Consider the following 18,900-nt stretch of genomic DNA (forward strand, 5'->3'; position numbering starts at 1 on the left):
ATAGAATAGCGCAAGCACATTCGCGCAAGACCGAAAGAAAAAAACGGCATGAAAATGAAGAATCGAAAAAGCTCGATTTTTTTCAACCGGGGCGCAGGGAGTCCTAACCGGGGCGCCGCCCCGGCTCGCCCCGGCTTGGCTACGCCTCTGGCCACAAGTTCCACCGGTTCACTCGCAATCCGCCAGCTTAAGTGTTTTCATAACAATTTGGGCGCGTGGGAAGAATGTGAAGTGAAATTATGATACGTCACAATACTGTATCAATATTTTGGGTCACCCCCAGTTGTGACTCTGCCTCATTATGATGATTCAAAGTTAAATATATACTATATATATATATATATATATAGTGTGTGTGTGTGTGTGTGTGTGTGTGTGTGTGTGTGTGTGTGTGTGTGTGTGTGTGTGTGTGTGTGTGTGTGTGTAACTTAATTTGGAAATACAACTTGACAAAGTGGGACTTTTTTTTTCCATATCTTTTTTATTCCTAATTAAACGTTTTCTTTTTTTTCTTTTCTTTTTGCCGTTTGGTCTTGATGAGTCGTCTTCTCTTGGAAGTGGACCCATGACTGTGGAATGCAAATTAAAAGTCAAGAATCAATTCCAAAATGGTAAAAAATGCACATAAAATTTGAGTATCAAGGAACTGTACTCAATAAATTTAGTGCCCTGTATTAAAAAGTTGACACCATAGTAACATTAGAGTTTGAGAATTTCATTTGTACTTGCCTGCTGACGTGTTTTCGAGGACAAGCTTTACGTTTGTGCCCCAGGCTTGCACAGTTGTAACAACCCACCTCACCTTGGCTTTGGTCACACGGGTGGTCCGGAAGGGCACAGCGGCTACATGATTGACAGTGTTGCCATGCTTCAGGAGGGTTGGAGAGAAAGTTTGTTAAAGATAGACAAATGACTATTTGGTTAGATTTTAAACTTTTTTTTTCCACACGGAAATCCATTCCATTACAATCGTACGATTTTTGATTAAAAAAAATTGAAGCCCCAATATAGTGTAAAATGTTTACTTACATGGTTTCACACATCGCTCACATGCAGAGCAGTGTTTCCACTGCCGACCATCCTGTAAATTGAGGGGGGGAAAAAATGCTCAACTGGAATTAGTTCTGACAACATTGCTGGCCAATTAAACTTATATTGCCACATTTAAAAAATATATATATTTTAATCCCGTCATGAGAATTCATTGTAACATTGCTATTTGTTTTCTTGTACTACGCTTGTAAAAGTAAAACTTGGTTTTCTAGTAAAAGTAGATTTAATTGCGATTTTCTTTTTCTCATTCGTGTAAAACGTATTCCTCATTTTCATTTTAATCATGGCTTTCTTCATAAACCAAAAAAACAAACAATTTTTTTTGTCCTAGTCACATCTTTTTCCTTGTATTTTCCTCGTTTATTTTTGTGACAACTTTATTTTGTAAAATCCTATTCTCTAATCACATCTTTTTTGTCTCCTACTTTTCTGACTATTCAATTAAAATTACAACTTTAAATTTGCTTTGTAACAAGGCATTTCCCCCTCATTTGGTTTAAATTAATATTTTATTCTAACATTAGACCAATATCTAAGTAACATTGGCATTTTACTCATATATTGTAATTTTAATATTCTGCAAAAGATTTTTCCTCATGCCTCTCGCCATTTACCTTGGATGGGCAGACGTTGCATTTGGTACAGTGCTTGTTGAGGGACCACACGTATCGCTCGCAAATGGTGCAAAATCTAATGGGGGGTAAAGCATTGTCTCAGGTGGCAAAAACGTTTCATTTTTATGACTAACTTTTTGGCGTTTATGGCATTACTTGTAACCCTCCTCCACGGGTAGGACAATTTTAGCAGGAGTAATGTTGGTGAACAGTCGAACTGGGGACTGCTTCCTTCCTGTCTTCCCATGCTTGTACAGAGAATGGTTGTCGTAGTCCACCTGGGGAAACGAGCCCAAAAAAAATCCTTCAAAATGGAATATGACAAGAATGAAACACATTGTAAATATTTGAACGCGTAAAAAACAAATTGCAAGGACAACATGGATAATAATGTGCAGTATTTGAAGCACTGTTAATGAGAGTAAATTAGAAATAAAAAATGAACTTCTAGATTCAAGGTTAACTATAGTTAACGAAAATTAAACATTAAACCAAATAAAACATGATAAAATTTAAAAAACATTTTTGTTAATGAAAAAAAACAAATCTGAAAATGAAAATCCTGTAAAAAAAAAAAGAAAACTTACTGAAGTCACAAAATATCCATTGTTTTTGTCTTACTTTCATACATGAGCTTTCAGGGTTCTTTTAAATGTATTTATTTAGGTATTTCTGTACATTCGTACAGAAAAAGGAAGGTCAAACAGTTGTTGGCGAACTGCAGTTTACTTTATTACCCAATATTTAGTGACTCTTATTTATCTTGTACTTGACAAATACATATATGTAAGAAATGAAATCAATCTGACTAAAAATTGACTAACTTGCTCTAAAAATTAAATTAAGCCTAACGGCAATGAAAACTCCAAAACCATTATGACCCTGCTTGGCACCAATATGCCACAAGAGGGCAGCAAAACACATACGCGCAATAGCGGCTCTTACCTGGTAGTCCAGCATAGTGAACGAAGGGAAGCAGCCGAGAATGCGAGGTTCAAAGAAATACGGAAAGATCCATATCATGGGCATGTCAACACAACTGCGGTCTACATGTACAGAAATGAAAATGAGTTACCATGAATTCCCCCGCATCAGAATGTTCTGGATGCTGAATAAAAATTACTAACCAGAGCTTTGCTGATTCGCCCATGCCTGCGAGATCCGAGAGAAGCTGTTGGCCAGCGGTTTCACCAGACCCCCAAACGGGGGGTCAGCCACCATCACCACCTTCTCTCCTTTTGACTCTCTGAGAAAGGCCTGGATCACTGCGCTTGAGGCCTTATAATGAGCATATTAATTATCCATATTGCAATTAAATTATGATACTGATTGGAGGGAATTATAATATGATACTACCACATTTTGCCAACGATATCACAGTTCAGTGAAACTTGGGTTTGGGATATTGATGTATATTGAGTCCCAGAGCTACGTCATTAATTACCTCACTATCAAAGAAGTGATGGTTGAACATATTGTAATGGCAAAACTCATCTTGGCCGTAGAACTGGGCGTATCTGAGACGGAAAGGGCATAGAAGATTTATTTTGTCATACGTAGAACACCACCACAGCACTTTCCAAAGTTGACAATGCGGAACATTTTTCCGAAGAGAATGTATAAGCTGACCTGAAGTCGATGTCCAGCAAAAGGCTTTTTATTGGATTTGCCTTCCCACGCGGGTATTCCAATTTAATCAGCTCGTGGAGTCTGGGGGGGAAAAAAATCCTGTAGTTTTCTCATTGGCTGCCTCCCACGTCACTCATCAGATTAGACCCATCTTTTAAATCCACATGCATTCAAAGTCACAAATACTACAAGTGTATCATGTGAGGATGACAATGCCAAGTGGACAAAAATAATACCTATCCCTCACATGCATATTATGTGTCGGTATTAAAGTCAGTGGCTTACCTGGGCGTGCCCACGCACAACACCTTGTTGAAACCCTGGGCAACCAGGGTGCCCAGCAGAAAGCGGGTGGTGCGCTCAGTGAATAGATACTGGGCGTTGCTCTTTTTGTTGTCCAAGGGAAGCAGTAACCTGCTGGGCTGCCGCAACTGGGTGGCTGTCACGGGGATGCACGCATGGGCGGCGTGCGTACCCGTCTCCTTCGCGAGGAGGAGGAGCTGGCAATCTTGACAGAACGTCTTTTCATCAGGTGGAAGGGAGACAAACTGTTGTAACCTGCAGGGGTGATCGTGTACATTTCACAGCCATGGGGTACAAAATAACATTTGATTTAAGTTTAAGTCTTATAATTGCCTCTTACCTTGCGCTGTATTGCTGCTGGCTGAATGGGGGCCTCCCCCTTTTGTTCTCCACCTCCCTGGCCAACTTTCGGGCCTCCGACACCTTGAAACCAACCCGATTAGTCACTGAAACCCTGCAGCGATTACCTTCTTAAACATATGCCTGTGTTTTGCTTTTGTATAGGCCTACATTATTGTTCCAAGGAAGACATTACATCAGATTTACTTTCATAAGTTATATAAACATCTACTGGAAGAAAATTTGATTGGTCACAATACATCGCTCGCATATAGCTGGACAAGTCAAAAATAAGACAGCCGGGAAAGGCTCCTGCACACCCGCGACCTTCATGAGGGTAAGCGGTTCGGAAGCTGGATGGATGCGTGATGGATGGATGTTGATACATTTCTGCCAAATGACTACCTTTTCGTCCTCCCACTGGAAAAAGTTGCAGTCTTTTCGGTCTCTGCAAGCCGAGCACGCGTAAAACCTCTTTCCTTCCTCGCCTTGTTTCCCAACTTTTTCAAATAACAAAGTCGGTCCTGCAAACGAGATGGAAATGATATCGCAACGATCATGATCGATTAGCTGGGTCTGATTTCATGTTTACCATGTGGGCATCGTGGCGTTGATGTGTCGTCATCCCTGAGAATAACCTCGTATCCCAAACAGCTGTCGTCCAGCGAGGCTGTATCCATGTGGTAAACGTGTAAATATTAATTTATAATATTTCGATAATAAAAAGATTAAACGTGCGGACTCATCTGGACGTAGATGAGTGTAGAGCTGAGTTCCGGTTTGAAAGGCGTGGCCTTTTGCGTAATTGGACAGTCATGTATCACGTGAGCAGAAAAGACCTTTCGGATACGCCCCCTGTCTTATTAAACGTACAGTTAAAAAAACAAACGTGACATTAAATAAGCAACAGACTGAAAATTATAGGTTGTAAAAAAAATTATCACGACATTAATGTACAGTTGCTAGTGAGTAAGTCACATGACTTAGCGTACGTTTGTTCTTAGCTACTGCGGTTTGCGTCTGCTCTCTCTTTTCTTTCAGGACAGTTCGTGTCATTCCCTCAAGCTTGTAGTCCAAACATGCCGAGCGCCCAGCAAAGTAAGCGGGGTTGCTTTCTCTTGGGGACTACAATTCCCATGCAGTGCAGCACCGAATGCGTCAGTGTAAGATGTCACTTTAACGCTATTCCGTTAAGAAAATTGAGGAAGTATCCTTTCAGCGTAAAAATTAAGACCTAGAGAGAGAGACATAGAGAAAATGATTTAAATTCCTCTATCATTTGTCGATACTCGAGGTTACCCATACATTAAATTTCTTTAATTAGTAAAATTCAACGTTTTGGTAGGTGGCTTTATTCGATAAGGAATAGGAAATAATATGCTTTTATTTTGGGAGTGCACCAAGGAAACTTGTGGACTTCTATTTGTTTCTTCTAGTGGATTGTTTTGCAAAGTGCGTCCACGCCCAAGCTGTCTGCGTTTGGAGAGGCGTTGCCGCAGTGTCTGCGGCCCCAATATATCAGTAACATCAAACCAGGAGCCACCGGGCCTGTCCGTGGGGCCCTCCCAACGAAGAACTCCCCCACGCACCCACGTAAGGTGGCTAGTGGGCGGCGCACCGCAGCTGCTGGCATCATTCAGCTGCTGGACTGGTGAGGAGAGGCTCTTTATTCACAGCGCATCATCTGACTGACATCATGAGCAGCACTGGTAAGATATTTTGATTGGTGCTAGCCCATCATATTGAATTATTGGTCTTCTGCAACCATTATAATGGCAGGAAATTAAATTACTATCATCGGTGCTGCAATTATGCTCCTGTCCTAGGGGTTTGTTCCCCCCAGAATTCAACCTATTTATTTATTATTGGGGTCTTTTGTGGGGTTCTGATGTTGCCACTGCGGATGATGACCCCAGCAGGAAGGCACACCCAGCAAACATCCCAAGACAAAGTACAACAGATTTATCCCTGTTGGTCCGTGTACAATCCAAGCTTTTTTCCTAATTGTCCATCTTTGAGGGTTCAGGGGTTTCTGCTGCAAGTGGCGTATGGCACCCCCAACAGTAACAACCATTTAGCAACACTCCCCAGGCTGAGTTGTGGGGTTGCCACTGCAGGTGGCGGATTGTGTCCCCAACAGCAACCATCCCCAGACAGAGTATGACAATCCAGCTGTTGTCAAGGTGTTTGATTTCCCCACGGTCCAAATTCCGCACCCTGGTGCCAACCACTGGGCTCTACAGTTGCCACTAAAGATGGCACATTGTATATATACCCAAACTACGAATATTTCTTTGAACTAGCCCATTTTAAGGTGTTTGGTCTGGTTTTTGTTAGGTGTTAAATGTTAAGCTGTTTGCAATTTTAAGGGATTTATTTTTATTAACGTCATGTTCTGACCTAATCTGGTAAAAATAGGATTTTGTTCCCATGGCATTACAACTTCAATTTCATGATGTTACAACATTTTCTCTGTAAAAGAGGAAACCTTTTTTTCCTACAGCATACACGTTGTAGTTATGTTTATTTGGCATTAGGACTGGATTCCTGGAAACATATTACCCTTCTAGGAAGTCCCTGGACTCAAGAAGTTTGAGAACCCCATTTTTAGGAGACCATAATGCCCCCACCCCAATAGGAAAAACATTTCCACCACCCACCTTGTGTCATTCTCTTTGCGCGCCATATGCTTCTATTTATACCACATGTCCGGAATAACACAGAGCGAGAGTGAGAAAGTCACATGACCTGCAGCTCATTCCAGAGCTGGGGATAGAAGGCACGCTCTCATTTATTATTACACCACTGCCGCATAGCTGACGATCCAGGAGCTCTGAAAAGCTTGCTTGGATATCGTGCACACACACACAAAAAGGACTTCATACGTTGCGATGCCAGAAGAAACAGGTAGGAACGAGCGTGCTGTTCCATGAGAGAAGACAAAAAACATATTGGGCTGTTTTGGTGAAGCACCAGCAGCAGGATGAGCTTCTTCCGGTTATATAAGTGTGTGGAGAACAACTTCAGACTTGAGCATGTCTGCTTTACAGATGGAGCATTTCATAGATGATGATAATCATTTGAATCGTAACATCTTTTGTGTCTAAAACTGTTTATTCTGTTTTAATAGGAATGATTAGCGTCGGTATCGGATATTTACAAAATATTTGTAAACAATTGAGTGGGAAAAATCAATGCTTTGGACTTATGGTTTAGAATTATTTGTATTCACATTTATTACAAGAAAATATGTTGTTTTTAGCTTTCGTATATTAATTATTTAACCGTTTTTCTCATTTTGTTTAATTGTTGGAATTATTCTACATTATTGTCATTGGTTATCTCCACATGTTCTCCCCAAATAAAAATCACACATTTTAATAGAACATTTTGATAAATATCATATTTGTCTAGTAATTATTATGGCACATATTTAATTTCTTTTATTTTCCATAAATTCTTATGAAATAATGTATCATGGATCGGATTAGGGTTAGATTTTCAAATATACAATAACAATAATAAGATTGTACTCTCCAAACTATTAGATATTGATGTTTATATTTCAAAACAACTTTCAATTATTTACAACATTTTGAAATGTTTTCAAAACAAATATATGAGCTTTTTTTTTTTTTTTTATTTACTCGGCACTCGTCCTTGTTAAACCTGCTCGGCTTGTGTTTTGGCAGTACAGCAGATCTGCTTAAAGAATTGACGACAATGCACAAGGCTTTTTTTGTGATTCATACCTGCCACTTTGAGATTTAAGCATCCTTTGTATTCACAATTTCTTGTCAACAATTTTCAAGCCATGGGAGATTTTCGGAATGTTCTGAGCTCCTCTTTCCATGCAAGCACCAGCACTGTGGGAAATTCGCACAAACACGACATCAATCCATCAATCACCTTTAACTATTATTTCCCGATTGGTTGCTGCACAGTCATGGGGGGGGGGGGGGGGGGCAGAAGTAAAACAGGCTAAAATCCAGATGCTTGAGGGTGAGAGACGAGTTGCATAATAGGTGTGATTATAACCAAAGAGTCTAGAAATGAAAATAAGTCACAGATAGTCAGCTGAGTTTGCACATCACGTTGACGCAGACCCCGAAAGACATGGCACCGATATGACACTTCTAGCACAAGTTCGGGATCCTTTTAAAAGATAAATTCCGAGCCACACGATCAACACAGTGTTTTGCCCAGAACCACAAATAAAATTCAAGACACACAAAGCAACCATTTCAGGACCTTCTGTTTTTTTCCAGAAATAATAAAAATGTTAATTAACGGACAGAGTGGCATTGCGCTTCTTTAGACAGCAAAGTCAAGTCAAAGTTGCCCTCTGTGGTAATGTGAGCATTGGGCCGCACCTCCAAATGCGACCCTTCAGCAACAAGAATGCTGTCGAGTATTATGGGGTATCCTATTTTTAGACGGGGGCATACAGTATAGCTTGGCACCTTTAAAAGGGGATTCATGGTATAGTCCTTGGGTGGGCCAACACATGAGCTCATGCGTGAGTTTAGAAAAATCTTATTCAATTAAAAATCAACTAAATCCAAATTAAAAAATGTAAAAGTATTTTTCACAAGATGTATGAATATGTATATTTTTCATAAATAAAAAAAAAAAGAATTCCAGACCAAATATTTTTTTCTCAGAGCATACCCATATGACCTTGAGCAATGAACCACATGCTGCTTCACCACGTCTAAAGAAATCCCTTTTCTACATCAAGAGCTAGTCTCGATTCACAAGTGAACTTAAATCTCCGGGCTATGTACACTACCGAGGCGGGGATGAAACCGGTTCGCTGACGTGACAGTTTTCTGTTGAAATAAGGGCAATTAAGCCAAACCCTTTAGGCCTCTTCCTTACAAAAGTCACTCACCGAAGAAGAGAAACAGGAGCTCTAATCATGTCAATTATGCATTCCCTCATACAAATTCTTGACTTCCTTCTCTGTGTGCGTTTGTATGTGTGTGTTTTGCCCTTTAGTGATTCAGCAGCAGGCTGTGCAAAGCCCGACGGCACAGCAGAAAACGGGGCGAGGCCCCGTCCCCTGCCAGAACTGCGGGAAGCCTTGCAAAGGGGAGGCCCTGCGAGTCCAAAATAAACACTTCCACATCAAGTGCTTCGTTTGTAAAGGTGCGACTCACTCGTTAGTCCTCAACTTTTAAGTTACAGTCAATGCAAACACTCAGTCCAGAAGATGAACACACCAGCTCTTCAATTTCTGAATTTTAAGGATGTCCACTTGCTAACCTTACTCCACTTTTTTCAACACACAAAAGAAGAATTGTCGGAACAGTCCGGTAGAAAAAAAGCACAAGCTCCGGAACCGCTGAAATGCAAATATGCCAACATGTTGACTCACTCGCTAATTTTTTTCCTGTCGAGGCAACCTGACACCATTATTTATTCACCATACTGTAGCGGCTTAGTTAAGTGTACGTTCAGCAAAGAAAAACGGCAGCTGAATGAAATTTGTGAAATTCCAAAGATGTAGACATGTTGATTTGGTAACTTTGCTGGCTTGCTAACTTAGCTTTGCTAACTTTGCTAGCTTCATTAATCAAGCAACATGGCACCGTAGTACAGTCCAGTTGAGGAAAACAGCAGCTCTGAAATTACTGAAGTATTTAGAAACTCAAACATTGAGCAAAGAGCTTTTAAGGTTATAGCCATAACAATTATTGCTTACATTTATGTCTTTTTTTTTTTTTTTTTAACTCCTCCCATGACATTGTATTTTTAGGAACACTAATCATAGTCCAGGGTCACTTTGACCTGTTATGCAAAAAAATGTCAGAACCAGAAAATAAATTCCTCAAAATTCCCAATACAAATTAAACAGGCTAGAAATGTTATAATGGATCACAATGACCTGCAATATAACTGGAGGCTTAATTCTTATCATCATATAAAAGCAGCATAGGAGCTACCCAGCGTCTATTCGGGATATCAACGGTCCAGTAACTGGACTATGAGACTTTGGAGTGCATACCTCTCACATTCTTGCAAAAAGCCCCAGCAAAGCTTCACACATTACTGCAAGTTGGCATCCATGTTTGTGCAAAATGCTTCAGCTCGGAGCTCAACATGAAAAGCTTACTTAAGTCGAAAAAAAAAAAAAAAAAAAATCAACTCCCACCTACCGGTTGCCATTGGAACTATTGTCGAGGAAGCCTTTCTTACTGTGCAATTGATGGAGCTGTTTGTGGTTTGGTCCCGGCCAGTATGCGGATGCGAACTGGCCAATGGGGGCTTCTTCCTGCGACAGGGCGAGTACATGTGCACGCTGGACTACCAGCGGCTGTACGGGACGCGCTGCTTCAGCTGCCAGGACTTCATCGAAGGAGAGGTGGTGTCCGCCCTTGGCAAGACCTACCACCCGCGATGCTTTGTTTGCGCCGCTTGCAAGTAAGGAACCAGAAAAATCGAAACACTCTGCATAGTTCAGCCGATATCTTTATGTGATATCTTTAAGTTTTGAGTCGTATTGAATTCCAAATCAACTGCAGTCTGGAGTGAATTTAGCAGATTTCATGAAAGTTGCCAAGCTGATGTCTTTAGTTTTTTTTTCAAGATGTCTCCTCTCTTACAAAGTCTGCAACATAGGTGGAATTACAAAGCATATTATTCCGTTTTTTTCTCTCAAGCTGTCTTTCAACGTGGGGCCCGAAAAAAAATTTCATAGTCAAATTTAGCTTTGAAGTATTCTTTATTTTGTGCAAGCTGTCTGCTCTCTTGCCATAGAACAAAAAACAATCTTGTTTGACTTTCAATGTGATTGTGTGCTTTAATGTTCTCAAGTTGCCGCATTATCATCGATGGATTTATCTTGCAGGCAGCCATTTCCGGCTGGTGACCGTGTGACTTTTAACGGGAAGGAGTGCGTCTGCCAAAACTGTACCCAGCCGCTTCCTGCGAACAGCCCTGCACCCATCCAGGCTGTCCACAGTCAGTAATGCCTTCATGACACCGTCAAATGTTTCTGTATATATCGAAAGCCAACTGGATCCGTCGCTCCCCCCCTCCCCCTCCCCCATCTAGACTGCTGCGGCTGCGGGAAAGAGTTTAAAAACGAACAGTCCCTGGTAGCCCTGGACAAGCACTGGCATCTGGGCTGCTTCAAGTGCAAAGTGTGCAACAAGGTCCTCAATGCCGAGTACATTAGCAAGTGAGTCCTCCGACGGCAGCCGCTACCTTGATGATATATATTTGTTTTTCTTTCAAAGCGAGCTCCTTCCTGTTTTTTTCCAGGGACGGGATCCCCTTTTGCGAGATGGACTATCACGCCATGTTCGGCATCCAGTGCGAGAGCTGCAAGAAGTATATTACCGGAAAAGTCCTAGAGGTAAAACTGTGTTATTGCCAATCACCTACACAAACTTGCTTACTGATGGCAACTCTTTGGCGCCACCTAGTGGTCAGGTGGCAATTCTAAAGTCTAAACTTTAATGATTTGGGGCTTGTTTTGTTGCTCAACAGGCCGGGGAGAAGCACTATCACCCGTCATGTGCCCGCTGTGCCCGTTGTGAGCAGACGTTTGCAGAAGGAGAAGAGATGTACCTCCAAGGTAGAGCCAAAATCATTTGTCCTCCAACGTAGGCGGGCGGTTGTCAGCGAAGACTAAAAACTTGTCGCTCTTGTGTAGGATCTTCAATCTGGCATCCCCCGTGTAGACAAGCAGCCAAGCAGGAAGAGAAGACTAAGGTAAGAGGGCCATGCTACCGTTAAAAAAAGTCGGGTATACGTCGGTATTAAAACAATTGATTGGGGAACACTGCCACAAATGTAAGTCGATTAATTGGCACACAATGTTTATTTGAGGGCCGGCCACCATTTTTGAATTGGTGCGAAAAATAATGCAACGCAGACTGCATATATTCCAGGCAAGGCCATTATGGGTTATGAAAATGTATGTAAAAAAAATTTCAAACTCAAAATGCATTTCCGTTAACAAAATCAAATAAAAATGCTTTTAACAAAACCCCCCCAAAATAACTGAAACTACATTTTACATTTACAGAAATGACGATAATTATGGTAGAAAAAGTTCATCACTTTTGTCTTTGTCTGTTAATAAGTGAGTTTTGGGATTCATTTTAAATGTATTTATTTAAGCATTACTGTCAAATCTATCGGGGTACAAAGCATTTTCTAAAAATATTAACAAACTTGCTCGAAAAATGAACTGAATTTAGAAAAACATACTCATCAATAAAAACGAAGTAAAATTAATCCCCTAACTGTTCCAGGTGACTCGTACTTCATCCGAGAGCATCACATCCGTCCCGGCGTCCAGTGCCTCAGGCTCTCCCAACAGAGTCATTTTTGTAAGACATTTCTGGAAACTCGACTCTTCAGCTGTTAACGATTCACTCATTGCCATTATGTTGTTTTTTTTCGGGTTGGGGTCATCTCCAGGCCAAACTTGGAGAAGAGCTGCTGGACTACAAGGACCTGGCAGCGCTTCCGAAAACCAAAGCCATCTACAACATAGACCGACCAGACATGCTCTCGTACTCGCCCTATGTCAGCTACACGTCTGAAGAGAGGCACTACAGCGAGGTAGACTGGTGTCGGGTATTTGGGTTCCGCTACATCGCAAAATGTTGATTCCCGATTCGTTTTGCGCATGCAGGGTGATGGGGAGAAGTCACCGAGTCATCATAGGCCCTCCAGTCCCAGTTCCAACAGCTCTTTGGGGGGTTACGGACGTTACACTCCGTCCCGGTCCCCTCAGAACAACAGCCGACCCGGTACTGCCTTTGACTATCTTTTAAAATCATCCGTTGTGTATGCAGCGATCCGATTTTTGGTGCTTTTCTATCTCCCGTGATAAACGGGGCTCACTTTGTGATCTTCATCCTTTTTTTTGCGTTTTCCTCATTCTGTGACTCAATATTTGACATTCAGGACCTGAAGTAGAGTGCCCGGGTACACCCGGGCTTTTCTCGGGTGGCGTCAAGCTCACCTCCAGCTTGGCCGGGGCTTCCCCTTCCCTCCCCGTGCGCCATTCGCAGGGGACTGAAGGGTGTAGCGCTGCTGCTAGCACCACCTTGTGGCCTGGAGGTCGAGGTGTGTCATTACACCTGAACCCCACCACGTTGTCCATGCTGCAGCAGCACAACTTCATCCCTTACTTCCGAGGTATCCCTCCATCGAGGCCACGTTTTATGCAGACGATGGACTATTTGCTGGAGGGATGGACAATGGAGCAATGAAAAAAAGTACTTAACTTTCGGTTTCACGAAATGAATATGATATTCAGTTGAGCACATTTTAATCATGGGCAAATAACAAATTAAGTCTGAATTAAGTAAATTCAATGGAACTAAAGGATTTTTTTTTTTCCAGTGCGGCATTTATTATTACAAATGCATGAGGAAATAATGATAAAGAATCAAATTCATATTTTAATACGTATTCTAAGAAAAGGCTAAGGTGCTTGTTAAGATGAGGTGATTTATGTTTACATATTTTTATGCCACTGTTGCAGTGTAATTTTTGTGATAATAGTAAAAATAATCATGAATCAAAAGAGTATATACAGTATTTCCAAAATAGTCTGTGTTATGGAATGAAATAATCCCAAAATACCCGATTGTATTACGGCTTCCATGGCTCAAGTACATTTGTGATCTTTTCATCCAGTCACCTTCAGCTTTACAGGTGATTGAGTGATTGATTGATTTTTATGAAAAATGACAAAAATCAAAAGAAATATGGTAGAAATTGAGGAAAGATCACCAGTAAATGCATAAAATTTCATAACAGCTCGCTGTCTCATTACTTTTGAGCTTTCAGTATCGTTCCATCAATAGCACCAGCAAATCCTCCCATTGTCTGTATTTTAATTGGGCTCTTGTGGACTGAATGGGGTGCTGTGATTCGTCTTTTTTTTCCCCCAAACATAACCCCGCTTGTTAAAGGCAATTTTGTTTGAAGCATGCCATCCTACTAATCTCCTGATTATCTCTCAGTAGCTCGGATGTTCTTGCATCTCACTTTCCCTTCCCTTAATGGTAAAACACAGGTTCTCCTCTGTCCCTCCACCACAGTGGAACGGTTAGCCGCTTTTCGTCGTCTGTTGTTGTGATGTCATCGGGTCCGTTTGGGTTTCTCATCCTGCTAGACAAGCTTGTGGCCACTTCCGGGGTCTTCGCAGTATTGCGTTCCTCGGCATCATATTTTGTCACGACCCATGAAACGTAGTGTTTGTAGACGTGCGCTGTTCCAATGTGAGGTGGATTTCACAGACAAGTTGGGCGAGATCTTGTTCGTCTCAGTCGGAGGGCAGTCCGAGTTGCTTTAACAGTACCGCTGTGTGTGTTTGTGGTCTAAGCGGCGGTCTTCCACATCTAGTCTTGCCTGTGAGAGTGAAGGGGTTCTCAAACCGAGGGTCCGTGAGCAGTAGCTTGCAGGTCCGCGAAATAATTTTCACAAGGTTATTATGTTTTTGGTTTTTTTTTTTTTGTGAAGAAAAAAAAAAAATCGGTGGACCCCAAACATTTGAGAACCCCGAACATGTAGTGTGGTGCATCCGTTGAAGACATCGCTCGTAAGAAACATCCACGACTGCGGCCGATCACTAACCGGACAAATTGCTCTTTGTGCTCACCCGTCATCCGTTCCTGACTGGAGGTAGTGAAAGTGGGCGGAGTACCCCCAGCCTATCCGCCTACTCTGACTGCAAATCCCCATCGTCCGCATCAACGTACGTGGCTGCCCCTCGCCATTTCCACATACCAGGTAGGTCTGTGAGATTTCCAATCAAGTGCATTGATTTGATGGCTTTAATTTTAAGAAATAACCTCTCATTGCCCTGCGACACAGATCGGCGACTGTTACATTTAGTACAAATGGAATGCATGGATGATATGATTTTTTTTTATTTGGAAAATGAAAAAATGGTGTTGACTAGAGCTCTGCAATGCACATTTTTTTGGCTTCCCATCCCCAAATAACTGCTAACTCATGCTTCTCTCTCTCTCTCTCTCTCTCTCTCTCTCTCTCTCTCTCTCTCTCTCTCTCTCTCTCTCTCTCTCTCTGTGTCTCCACTCTTCCTCTCTGTGTCTCTCCGATGTTGGCTTCTTTTTATTTGATTTCCCTCTCTTTGCCTATTCCCATTTCCAGAGACTGAGGTCAAAGATAATATCTATAGAAAACCCCCCATCTACAAACAGCATGGTACAGTCCACTTCGTATTTAACACTTCCCTCTCTTGTGTTGCATGCACTTTTTCTGCTCCTCATTTCTGGCAAACGCATCAGAATTACCTACATGCATCGGGTCAATGGAAATGTTTTCCGTAACGAAGCTACTTGCTGAATGTTAAAACATCTCAACACATTTAAGATCATACAGGATGCCTTCTCGACTTTGTTGTGAGGTGATGACTAGTATGTTCTGTTTGTGATTTGGTCCAAATGTTTGACTCTTTCACAGCTTCTAGAACATCCTGGCAGGATGGCGATGATGGCAAGGTGAGGGAGTCGTTTCCAATTTACCGTTATAAGTCTTTGTTTTTCTCAAAGTGTTCTGTTATGTCCTTTTTTGTTTAAATATATTTCTTATTTCTTTCAAGGACAAAAGATTTATTTTTTGAGGGCATACAGTCAATTGGGTATATTCCGGCTTAGTTTTTTTTTTCTTCATTTTTAGAGGAGTAATTGGATGATCATGAAGAGCGACATTGATGGACACATGGGTCCAGAAGACCACAACCCGTCTAAGTCAACCTGCAGTTTGCCAATGAATACCTCTGGGCCAAGTGAGTCATGTTGTTTTAGGGGAGTGCGGTGTCCATCAAAAAGACTTAAAATAAATGTCTCTTTTGTAATATTTTGTCAGATTTCCCTCATTATAAATCTGCATCCTTACCTGGTTACGGAAGGAACGGCATCTACAAGGTGAGCGACAAAAAAAAAAAAAAAGGAAGGCAGCAGAGTGTTAGGTGCTTATCTTGAAAGTGGCATCGATTTGAAGGAGGCCTTTATTTTGCGTGGTTTTAATATAAAGTAGAGAGAAAAAATCGACATCTCTTTGTCACGGTGGAAGGAATTTTAAATACTACTAGATTACTAGAACATCAGAACTATATTCAGAGGCAGTTTAAATGTTGTTTTGAATGTGATTGACAGCCACTTTCCTAGTTACAAGGGGGTGTACACACTTTTGCAACCACATTATTTCAGTTATTTGATTGTAATTCAGTGCTCTAAAATGTTCTGAAAATTTTTTTTTTGGTCTTGTCTTTTTGTATTATTATTTGACATATTTTTCTAAAGGCTGCTGAGATGGTTGAGCATGAAGTGGATCCTGACTCCCAAAGCTGGGGAGGCATGAGAGGTAATTTATTTATTTTTTTTGCGGTGGGGATGATTTAATTACTCCTTCTTCAAGTACAATTACATTTTTTATGTGTGTTTCATCATATTAATTCTCTTTTTTTCTCCCCATTTGTGTTGGTCAGAGTACAAGGTGAGATTTCTGTGATTAATATTTTACAATGACATGAGTATGTTTGAATACATATTAAAATAATACCTGCAGGTGTATCCTTATGAAATGCTGGCGGTGACACATCGAGTGAAAGTGAAGCTTCCCCGAGACATCGATCGCACCCGACTGGAGGTGAGCGGCTCATTTTCTAATCAATTCAAAAAGGGATTTTTGTAGACTTTGTAGGAACTATAGAGATCCTCTAAAAAAAAAAAAAGCCTAAATAGTTCAAAAGCTTCTCATTACGAACTCAACCACTGACTTCGATTCTCTCGGTCGACCAGAGACATCTGTCGCCCGAAGACTTCCAGAAGGTGTTTGGAATGACTCTGGATCAATTTGAGCGTCTGGCACTTTGGAAAAGAAACGACTTGAAGAAGAGGGCTCGTCTTTTTTAGCATTTGCCGCCCCCCGCCCCCCTCGCTCCAAAGCTTTGTGTGTGCAATACGATGGCAATGTTGGACTGGCGAGCTTCCAGATGAGCTGCAGTCATGTTTGCATGCCCGTGCTTGTAGCGCCGCTCGCACTCAAACATCTGCTCTCAGCTCCTTTCCACGCTCAAGTTTTCTCACCTTCATTTAGCTTGAAAATTCAGAAAATCCTCTAATTCACGTTTAAAGTTTCCTATTTTTCTGCATCCAAACTTGCATTCTCTTCCAATTAATTCCCGTGGAATTGCAATCTTTTTTCTTTTCTTTTTCACATTTATGCTTGTCAAATTACGCTTTCTTCTTTGTCATATCATAACCCCCACCCTCAACAATACCTTTTTTTATCGGGATATTACAACTTTGTTCTTTTTCTGCGTAAAACTGGAAATTCTTGAGAATATGATCTTCTCAAAATGCTAAGGGCAAAGGTTGCAATGTTACGAGAAAATGTTGTCATATTATGACTTCTTTTTATTGTGACTATTTTATTTTTAATATTATGACAAAAGACATTTTGTAATACTGTATTTATTTTATTTTGACGACTTTATTCTTATGACTAAATTGCAAAATGATGACTTTTTGGTAATCTCGCTTTATGTCTTGCATTTTGATGACTTTATTCTTGTTATTTTAGAATTTTATTGACATACATTTATGACTCTTTCTTCTAACATTGGGCTTGCAAACTCTTGAAAATACGATTGTTGTTGTAATATTACAACTTTTTCTCTTGTATTACGATGACCTAATTAATTTGACTTGACTTGCAAAACGTTACAACTTTTTCGCGTCGGTTACGATTTTATTCTCAAAACATTCTGACTTTTCATCTTCTGTTAAATCAAAGTTACGACATCTTCAGATATCTCACAATTTTCTTCTCATAACATCATGACTTCTTATATTCCGACTTTATACTTATGTCCATGTAATAGTCGGGTTTTAGTCTCATAATATAACAACATTTTCTCATATTACTACGACTTCACTCGTAATATTACAACTTTATTATTTTAGGTTTGTAGCTTTTTCAGGTAATATTGAAATTTTTATCATCGCTTCCCATTCATTTTTGTGGTTTGCTGCTAAATTCTCGTAAGAACATCAGATGATTTTTTTCGTGTTTTTGCACACACCTCTTGGTTGTTTGGATTCAGACACACTGTACCATCTTTTCTTTCTATTGTTGATCCCGCACTGAGCGATTGTCAAAGCAATGATTCCAAAATGAATCCAAAGCGATAGCGTAGCATGTAAGATTGTTTCAGCATTATTTATTCATCCTGCTTTGTTTGTTGCTTGAAGGCATCATGGCATACTGCAAAACTAAAACTCACAACAATACTGCAAGATGTACTGTATGTAAGCGTCTACTACTGACTACATATACAATATAGGATATATTTATACAAGTCATTGCATGATAATGATACTTTTCTGCTGAAACGATTAAGTCAAATGAAGGATCAGCTGCTCGCCATAACTTATTTATAGTATTGTGATATGAAGGAAGGGATTTTATTTTTATTTGTTTTGAAGTTATATACATGCATATTGAGTTTATTTTGCGTCTTGTATGTAAAACACTAACTGTTTCCTGTTTCTAATGTTCCTCTGCCATTAAAGTGCTTTAACCAACCGCATGCTGGCCAACTGTCGACTGAAATTATTGCGCCAATGCAAGATTTATTATTAGTTTTGATTTAAATTTGGTTTTGAGAATATATAGGTTTATATTAGTGTAAAATAAATCTAAAGTTGAATTTAATGTTTAAAAATGTTGATCTACATTTTAAAAATATTTCCAGTGTTTAACAAGAATGAAAATCAGTGTGAAACTGTCAGAATCATATATATATATTTCATAAATATAAAAGATTTGTTTATATCTAGAAATATATTATTTATCATTTTAAATTTATGGCAATTTAACAATTGGGTAATTTAAAAAAAATATATATATACTTTGTATAAATATGGAAATATAAACTTTTTATATACGCCGAATTCAT

The 18,900-nt window shown here is 40.3% G+C and overlaps 2 protein-coding genes across 3 annotated transcripts; one reads left to right on the forward strand and one right to left on the reverse strand.

Annotated features, from left to right (window-relative positions):
• Positions 1-443: 443 nt before the first annotated feature.
• On the reverse strand, positions 444-4,991 carry zcchc4 (zinc finger, CCHC domain containing 4). The gene is made up of 13 exons (XM_037260916.1): positions 4,531-4,991; positions 4,344-4,462; positions 3,940-4,022; positions 3,582-3,854; positions 3,297-3,377; positions 3,112-3,184; positions 2,795-2,945; positions 2,613-2,713; positions 1,824-1,945; positions 1,668-1,743; positions 1,030-1,081; positions 730-868; positions 444-569 (listed from the first exon to the last, which is right to left on the reverse strand). The coding sequence occupies exons 1-13, from the start codon at positions 4,616-4,618 to the stop codon at positions 488-490; spliced, it is 1,440 nt and encodes a 479-aa protein (XP_037116811.1). The 5' UTR covers positions 4,619-4,991; the 3' UTR covers positions 444-487.
• Positions 4,992-6,665: 1,674 nt separating this feature from the next.
• Positions 6,666-18,531, forward strand: ablim2 (actin binding LIM protein family, member 2). 2 transcript variants are annotated; one of them, XM_037260914.1, is made up of 21 exons: positions 6,666-6,845; positions 8,940-9,089; positions 10,181-10,364; positions 10,792-10,904; positions 10,998-11,124; positions 11,208-11,301; positions 11,436-11,523; positions 11,602-11,660; positions 12,206-12,283; positions 12,375-12,518; positions 12,592-12,709; positions 12,867-13,100; positions 14,595-14,702; positions 15,087-15,140; positions 15,399-15,436; positions 15,615-15,723; positions 15,804-15,862; positions 16,241-16,301; positions 16,426-16,433; positions 16,506-16,586; positions 16,739-18,531. In XM_037260914.1, exons 1-21 carry the CDS (start codon positions 6,830-6,832, stop codon positions 16,850-16,852), a joined length of 2,037 nt encoding a protein of 678 aa, XP_037116809.1. In that variant the 5' UTR covers positions 6,666-6,829; the 3' UTR covers positions 16,853-18,531. The 2 variants fall into 2 exon arrangements, with proteins under 2 accessions (XP_037116809.1, XP_037116810.1); XM_037260915.1 differs by lacking the exon at positions 12,867-13,100 and having other exon boundaries at positions 6,674-6,845.
• The last annotated feature ends 369 nt before the right edge of the window (positions 18,532-18,900 follow it).

Source organism: Syngnathus acus, chromosome 10, assembly GCF_901709675.1.
Source record: "Syngnathus acus chromosome 10, fSynAcu1.2, whole genome shotgun sequence".
Classification (NCBI taxonomy): domain Eukaryota; kingdom Metazoa; phylum Chordata; class Actinopteri; order Syngnathiformes; family Syngnathidae; genus Syngnathus; species Syngnathus acus.

What these genes read in the sequence shown, in the direction of transcription:
- zcchc4 (XM_037260916.1), bottom strand. Translation starts at nt 4,618, where the DNA reads ATGGATACAGCCTCGCTGGACGACAGCTGTTTGGGATACGAGGTTATT. An exon ending in TCACTATGCTGGACTACCAG is followed by an intron (nt 1,946 to 2,612) that starts GTAAGAGCCGCT and finishes TCGTTTCCCCAG; the next exon opens with GTGGACTACGACAACCATTC. An exon ending in GCAACGTCTGCCCATCCAAG is followed by an intron (nt 1,082 to 1,667) that starts GTAAATGGCGAG and finishes CTCAATTTACAG; the next exon opens with GATGGTCGGCAGTGGAAACA.
- ablim2 (XM_037260914.1), top strand. An exon ending in AAGAGAGGCACTACAGCGAG is followed by an intron (nt 12,519 to 12,591) that starts GTAGACTGGTGT and finishes TTGCGCATGCAG; the next exon opens with GGTGATGGGGAGAAGTCACC. An exon ending in AGGATGGCGATGATGGCAAG is followed by an intron (nt 15,437 to 15,614) that starts GTGAGGGAGTCG and finishes CTTCATTTTTAG; the next exon opens with AGGAGTAATTGGATGATCAT.